The 8801-nt window shown below is 19.8% G+C and overlaps 3 protein-coding genes across 3 annotated transcripts; 1 reads left to right on the top strand and 2 right to left on the bottom strand.

Moving 5' to 3' along the window:
- Positions 1–116: 116 nt before the first annotated feature.
- Positions 117–606, top strand: PGSY75_1320900 (putative RNA-binding protein; the record flags this gene model as incomplete). The annotated part of the gene is made up of 3 exons (XM_018787271.1): positions 117–263; positions 376–437; positions 580–606. Coding segments are annotated over 3 exons (236 nt in total), but the record flags the coding sequence as incomplete, so codon positions are not given.
- Positions 607–1128: 522 nt separating this feature from the next.
- On the bottom strand, positions 1129–2632 carry PGSY75_1320800 (dihydrolipoyllysine-residue succinyltransferase component of 2-oxoglutarate dehydrogenase complex; the record flags this gene model as incomplete). The annotated part of the gene is made up of 3 exons (XM_018787270.1): positions 1129–2240; positions 2358–2463; positions 2603–2632. The coding sequence occupies 3 exons, from the start codon at positions 2630–2632 to the stop codon at positions 1129–1131; spliced, it is 1248 nt and encodes a 415-aa protein (XP_018640012.1).
- A 966-nt stretch (positions 2633–3598) lies between these two features.
- Positions 3599–7831, bottom strand: PGSY75_1320700 (hypothetical protein; the record flags this gene model as incomplete). Its single annotated transcript, XM_018787269.1, has 1 exon — positions 3599–7831. The coding sequence occupies one exon, from the start codon at positions 7829–7831 to the stop codon at positions 3599–3601; it is 4233 nt and encodes a 1410-aa protein (XP_018640011.1).
- Positions 7832–8801: the final 970 nt, after the last annotated feature.

Below are 8801 nucleotides of genomic sequence, written 5' to 3'. Positions count from 1 at the left end.
TTTTTCATAAGTAAATATATATGATATTATATGTGTTTCACTATATTATATATATATATAAATATTTATATTATATATTAAATTTTCTTTGTTTCCTTTCTTTTAATTTTTGAAAGAAAAAAATAGAGGTTTTGCTTTTGTGGAATATGTAGAAGTCGATGATGCAAAACATGCACTGTACAATATGAATAATTTTGAATTGAATGGAAAAAGGATTCATGTGAATTATTCAAAGACCAAAAAAGCTGATCATTATAAGCCAAGTATTATATAATTTATTGAAATATATCTTTATTAATATATATATTATCCTTTTTATTATTTAACTTGTAGAAGATATATATATATATATATATTTATTTATTTATTTTTTAGTTTGGATTGACGAAATGTATAATCAAGAAAAGATGAAGGATCTAGAAGAGGAAAATTTAAATGTAAAGGGAAAAATATATAAATATATATATTTATATTTTTATTTATTCTCATGTGCATATATATATTTTTTTTTTTGATAGTTAATATAAAATGCATAATCAATACATACTCACATACAAAATATATGTTTTCTTTTAATAGGATGATACTTTAAAAGGGGAAAACTGAAATAATTAAAGGGATTTTACTATGTAATAATATAAAGACAATATTATAATTAATGCTTTTATCTGATATTATATGTTTTATCATTTAATTTTTTTTTTATATATTTTTTCCTTTGTTTTTTTTTAAAGTTTATATATTAATGTTTTAATAGGGAATAATTTATGAGATATTGAAAAATAAATTTTAAAATGTTTCATTGTTTGCAAATGTGTACATATATATATTATATATATATATATATTTTTAATTTTATATTTAAATTTTGTTTATATGTTTTTATGTTCAAAACATTTTGTCTTGTTTATGATTTGCAAATATAACTATTTTGAATTATAATTAATTTTGAAATAGGTAATTAATAATACATTCGAAAAAAAAAAGAAAAATAAATATATACATATATATATATATATATATATATATATATATATATATATGTTTATATATTCATGTTACAATACTATGGTTAATATAATAACATTTGCATATACATATGCATTCCCATTTTTGGATATAAATATGTTAACAATCAATTAACATTAGATTAGGGTTTTCTATATAATCTCTTATTGCACATAAAAATTGTACGGCTTCTCTTCCGTCTAATAATCTATGATCATATGTAAGTGCAAGGTACATAATTGGCCTAATGACAATTTCATTATTGACAACTACAGGTCTATTTTTTATTGTATGCATTCCTAGAATAGCTGACTGTGGCATATTAACAATAGGAGTACTTAACATACTACCAAAAACACCTCCATTAGATATTGTAAATGTACCACCACTAAAATCATCAATTGATAATTTATTTGATCTAGCTTTTGTAGCTAAATCAGATAAGGCTAATTCTAATTGTGGTAAATTTTTATTTTGACAATTTCTTATAACTGGAACTGTTAAGCCATTAGGTGTAGCTACTGCTACAGATATATCTATATAATTTTTATATACAATTTCATCATTTTCTATATATGCATTTACATTTGGCATTTGCTTTAGAGCTAAAGTTGATGCATACATAAATAAAGATACAAATCCTAATTTACATGAATATTTTTTTTGAAAAATATCTTTTAATTCACTTCTTAATAACATTGCCTTAGACATATCACATTCATTAAATGTTGTTAATAAAGCACATGTATTTTGTGATTCCTTTAATCGTTCTGCAATTCTTTTTCTTATAGGTAACATACGGACTCTTCTTTCGGTTCTTTCATTTATTGATTCATAATTATTACCAAAATTAATAGGATCTTTTACAAACAGACTTTTTTCATTTTTACTAACTTCATCTTTAATATCTCTATTTATTTGATTAAATGTAGAATTATTTTCATTATTTTTACTTTCTCCTACTTCCTCTTTAGTTTTAAAAGTATCTTCAGGTGGTTCCACAGAAGTATTAATTTCACATAAAGGTGCATCCACCAAAACAACATCTCCTACATCTGCAAAAATTTTGGATAACTCTCCACTTGCTTTAGAATTTATATCAACACTTACTTTATCGGTATCGATAATTGTTATCGTTTCATCCGCCTTAACATAATCACCCACTTTTTTTTTCCATTCATTTATCGTACCTTCAGTGATTGAATCACCAAGTCTAGGTACTTTAATCGTCTCTACAAAGGGTAAGAAAAAAAACAAAAAAAAAAATACATATATATATAAATATATATATATATATATATTCCCCATAATTATAACATAAAAACATCCTTTTTTTTTCAAATATTTACCTATGGAAAAATATCTCTTAAGTGATCCTTCAATATTTGCATTTGAATTATACTTATTATTTAAAAGTGTTCTATTAAAACTTTTGACATGATGTAATAAGGATTGCTATAAAAATAAAATTAATAAAATATATACATATATATATTTTTCAAATCTTTAATAATTTATACTAATAAAAAAAATAGTTAAATATAATTTATATAATTCCACACACATATACATAATATATATTATATATATTTACATTTAATCGAAGTACGAGATTCTTCGTCATCGCTTTTATTTTAAAAATATGTTCGTATTCTCTTTACACCTTTCAAATAAAAAAATATATTACAAAATAATTAAAATAATATTTTCATATATCCCCTCAGAAGAAATTCAAAACACAACAAAAAAAAAAAAAAGAAAAAAAAAAAAAAAAAAAATTCTTGGAATAGTATATAAAATAAAGGAATCCCAAATTAATTCATTTTTCTTTTCTATATATTTGGAAATTTATATCAATATTTCATAAATACATAACTTTATGTAAATATATACATATTATATATATGTATGTATATTTTTCATGTGTTAATTCAATATAAAAAGAAAAAAAAAAAAATTTAAATTGAAAACTTACTTTTTTAAATAATGTTATAAACGAATAAGAATTATTATGTACATATTAAATTTGTATACATATGTATATTAATTGGTTTTACTGTTTATTGTTTATTATTTATTTATTCATTTGTTTTTTTTTTTTTTTTTTTTTTTTTTTTTTTCATCATAATGTGTATTAAAAAATATATATGTAACATATATTATATTAGGTATATAAAACTATTTCCTTTTAAGTCATGATAAAAAAAAAAAAAAATGTATCAATTTTTGTTCAATATGGTAAATGTTCCATATATGAATATTTAAATATATATATGTATATATATATATTATAAATATATGCTTTTTACATATATAAATATATAAAATAAATATTAAATACCCATACACAACCTATATGAATTTTCATTTCATTACAAAATATAAAAAATGATAAATGTAAAACAAAAAGAAGAAAAAAAAAAAAATGACCTTTTGCTTAAATTTTTTGATTTATATATTTTGAGAAGTATACTATATATTGCATGTTAACTTGAAAAGGAAAAAACCAAACAGAAAAAATTATAAAGATATATTTATATATATATATATATATATATATGTATATATTTTATTTATTTATGTTTATTTTTCATTTTGGTGGTCTTTTGGCTAACATAGCTTTAGGTTTTTTGGCTTGTGGTGCCTTTCTTTTAAAATTAATTCTAAAAAAGTCCATTAAGGAACTTCTTCTTTTGATCAAGCTGATTGCTTCTGGACATGTATGTCCAAAAGTTATTGAAGGGAAAGAAATATTATCCTCATAATCTATAGCAGCTGGAATGAATGAAGCTAATTTTAGAGTAACCATCCACTTATTAAAATTGATAATATTTGCGAGTTTGATAGTTTTAATTTGATTTGCATTTTTATTTACTTGACTTTTAATAAGAAAAGAAATAGAAAAATTATTTTTATCTATTTTGACCATACAATTTTTTCTGTTTAATAAAAGTTCTGGTTTTAAATTATATTTATCTTTATGTATAGCAATAATATTTTTTTTACATAATATAAATGGTTTTTTAATTTTTTGTGTTTTTTTTTGGTTTAACATATGAAAATTACTTTTGAGTATATCTTCTTTAATTTTTAAATAATCTCTTGCTAATGACATGGTAATATCATATCGTTGTTCATATATAGTATCTCTTTGTAGATAGATTCTGATTTTTCTCAATTCAGGCATTAATACTAATTCTATTTTTTCTTTATCAAATGAAAATAATGGTTTAATAAATTTATCATTTGGATATATATTTACACAATTATTTTCTACTTTGACTAGATTTTTAACATAATAATTATCAAATATATTTATAGAAAAAATATGTTTTTTTAAATTCATATATGTATTACTCATATGTTCTCCTTTTAAGAATCCACCAAAACATAATGCAGTTTTCCATCTATTAAATTCTGTTTTATTTAAACAATCTAATACAATACGTTCACTGGAATCTTTAGAGGTATCTTTAATTATAATTTCTCCATTTTGTTCATTAGCTTGAACATCACAGAAATCACATGTATATTTTATTATAGGTACAGAACTTTCATTTCCATAATGTTTATAAATTGATAACATTCCTTTTTCAATAACAACCACTTGATTATTTTCTATGATTTTATCTTTTATCATACCTTTCTTACTTAATTGACTTGCACTTTTTTCATCTAATGAACTTATTACAGAAGTATTTTCTTCTTTTTGTGATGATGTTTGATTTTTTATTTTTTCATATGCACTAACGCTTGTTATATTAAAATTATGTTTACATAATTCAGATACTAATTGGTCATATTTCTCTTTTTTAGGATAATCAAAAATATATGTATCTGCATTCCTATTTTCTTTATTTTTCATAAATGTTAATTCTTTTAATTCATCATTTCGTATAACAATCAGATCATTCGTTTCAAATTTGAAAGCATTTTCTTCATTGACATTACTTAAATCGTTTTTAAAACCTTTACCATTTTTAGAAATATAAAGAACATTATCCTTTATAAAAAAGTTATCTCCTTCATTATCGTCTGAAATATTACTTACATTTGATGTAGAGTCATTTTTTCTACTATCACTAATATGATCACTTTGATTAAATGAAGAAAGGTCTTTGCTTGATCGTTGATTATCTTTATCCTTTTCATATATATTAGAACTTTTGTTATCATAATTATCTTTACTATTATGATGATAATCATCATTATCAGATTTTATTCCTTCAATATTTCTATTAGATGTATGTGAAGACATACGTGAATCTTTAATTCTTTCGTTATCTATATTTCCATGATTGCTAATTTGATCATTTATATTCTTTTCATCATATGTATTATTCCATTTCATTTTATATAACATATTATATAAAATATTATTTTCATCTTTACTTTGTGCTATTACAATATGTTGATCTTTAAAATCGTTAAAATAAACAATGAATTTCCCATTTTTATATTTCATATAATATTTATCACATTTAAAAAAATATTTATTATCATCTTCTACAAAATTTGTAAATAATAAAATATTATCTTTTATATATGCTTTTAATAATATATTATTGCTTAAATAAGGTACATTATTTCCATTTTTATCAACACCATTTGGGGTAAAGATATTTACTCTTATTAGATTTGTTGTATTATCTAATTGATTGATAGAAAAATAATCTTCATCTTCATCTTTATTTTCATCTTCGTCTTCTTCTTTATCTTGGTAATTTATTTTATCTTTTCTTTTTTTATTACTAATTCTTTTTATTTGTTGATTTTGTATTGGATCATTTATATTTCTATAACCTATATTATTCAAAATATTATCATTGTGATAATCTCTCCTTTGAATAAAATTTTTCATATCTGTTTTAATAAAACCAGCATATTGTAAGGCATAAAACATTCGTATACATTTATCATAATTTTTTATAAATATATAATGTTTCTCTATTATGTTATTAAATGACATATACTCTAATTCATATATTTGGTTATTATATAAAATTTTTATATTTTTCAAATTTTCTATTCTTAATACATATTCTGGTTCATCATCACATTTATCATTATATATGTACATTTGCTTACTTGTCACACCTATAAATCGTTCAGCATAATTAGAACGATTTAATAAAAATTTTCTTTCCTTTTCCAAATTCATTTTTTTATTTCTATGTTTATTTTTATTATCTTTATGTATTAAATAATTATTATTATCTCCCCTAGGATATGTTTTCTTATTATTCATTTTGATGTTATCCTTGTCATAATAATTATCCTTATCATCATCATCATCATAATCATACTCATTATTCGTAGTAGTGTTACTATTCATATTTATATTACTATTTGTATTACTTTCAGTATCTGAAGATGATGAATCTGTTCTCATTTTATTCTTTTGAAAATTTGTCGAATAATCACTGTCACCCATATTTTCATCAGAATTTTCATTTAGTTCACTTTCACTGAGACTATTATTCTTAGGATAATTTTTATTTTTGATTTTTTCTTTTTTTCCGTCTTTCTTATTTAATTCGTCATCTAATTTATTCCTTTCCTTTATATTGTCCAATTTTGCATATTTTTTATTTTTTTTTTTATGATTTGTTCTCTTAGAATTATTTCTTCTCCTTCCTGATGAGCTGTAAGTAAAATGACTATCAGATGAATTATCAAATGTATCCACTGATTGAGCGGTATCACTATTCGAATGATCAGTAGATATATTTATTTCATAGGTTGATTTATGTATTGAAGAACTTTTACAATAATGTAAAAGGATTGATGAAAAGAAAAAGAAATTACTTTTATTATCATCTTTCAAATTTTTATCTTGTAAATTATTTAATACTTGTAATATTTTATTATATAAATTTTTTTGTTCTTGTGATTCAATAAAGTTTAATTTGGATACACTTTTTTTATCATTATTTTGAATTATATCTTTTTTATCTTGCTCTTCATTATTATCATAAATACATTGTATGTCATCATCATATCTTTTTCCTTTATCATGATTTATCTTATTATGTATTGGACTTAATGTAGTTAATTTCTTTTTATTATTTTGTATAGTATTAATATATATTGATGATTCATCTTGTATATCTTTTATTTGAGGAGTATATTCTTTTTTGTTTGTTAATGTTGTTCTTATATTATATTCATTTTGTAAAGCTAATACTACAGGTGGCATTAATGTTTTTTCTCTATTCATACATGTAATAATTCTATATAATTTTTGAATTTCATTTTTTTGATTTTCATTTTGTTTTTTATAAATATTTAATTCACTTTCTATTTGAATTAAACATCTTTTAGTTATATTTAATTCTTCATTATTATTTTTGTATAAATTTAAAAACTTTTCATTTTCTTTTTCATTATGTATAACTTCTTGTTCTTTTAATTTTTCATTCTTTCGGTTCTCATATAAATCATTTCTTAGTGTATTTATAGTATTTTTTAGATTATCCTTTTCTTCTAATAATAATTCATATTCATACTTTCGTTTTTTAATTAAATTTTTTAATTCTTCAAGAAGTGTATCTCTTTTAAGTATTTGTTTTTCTAAGAAATTCATTTTTTCTAACAGTTCATTTTCTTTATTCATTTGCATACTTAAAATCATATCATTATCATTTCTTCTATTCAATTCTAATCTTAATGTTTTATTTTCTTCATCATTTTTAATTACATTTTTTTGTAACTCTTCACTACTACTTCTTAATTCTTCTAACTTTTTTTCTAGTTCATTTATTTTATCCCTCTGACGGTCTATTATTAATTCTGCATATTCAAGAACGTTCCTTTCTTCCATTCTAATACTAAAAAATGAAAAAAATATATAGACAAAAAACAAAACAACAAAAATGAGGAAAAACAAGAAAAATATGAAAAAAATAATACTAAATTGTATACACAATATATTATATATATATATATATATATATATATATATTGCTATATATTTATATTGTGCACCCTTCTCTACTTATATATACATATTTTAAATTAATCCATTCAAGGAGAGAAACAAGTTTAAATAACACATTGGTTAAAAAAATATACACTACAACATATAAATATATATATATATATATATGTATATAATTTTTTAATTTTTTTTTATTTTAATATATTTAAAGAAAAAATAAATTATAACTTTTATAATATTATATACACATTTTATTAATAATGGACAATTATATTTTACACAAAAAAAAAAAAATACAAATGCAATGATATTCGTTTAAATAAATATAAATAAATCACCCTTGGCATACAACATTATAATTAAACAAAAAAAATACAATAAAAAATATATATAAATTGTTGTCTAATTAAAAAAAAAAAAAAAAAACATATATATATATATATATATGTACATGTTTATATTAATGGAATAAGAAAAATGCAAAAATGTGTAATATTCTTTTTCGGAATACAAAATATTATATTTATGCATATATACAATTTTAAAACAAATCGAAACATAAAAGAATAATAAAAATATATATATATATATATATATATATATATATATATTAAACATTAATCAATTTTATAAGATATATATATCCTATTACAGTATTTTATTTATTTATTATTATTTTTTTTTTAACGTTATATAATATTTCTATTCAAATTTAATAAAACAACAAAAAAAAAAAAAAAAAAAAAGAACCAATTTATATATAAAAAAAGAAAAAACATTTATTAAAACATTTAAATTAATAAGAATATATAGTTTTTATTTTTTTTTCTTCTTTTTTTTTTTAAATTTTTTT

The sequence above is a fragment of the Plasmodium gaboni genome, chromosome 13 (genome assembly GCF_001602025.1).
Source record: "Plasmodium gaboni strain SY75 chromosome 13, whole genome shotgun sequence".
Lineage (NCBI taxonomy): Eukaryota > Apicomplexa > Aconoidasida > Haemosporida > Plasmodiidae > Plasmodium > Plasmodium gaboni.
This window is presented reverse-complemented; position numbering and strand designations above follow the sequence as displayed.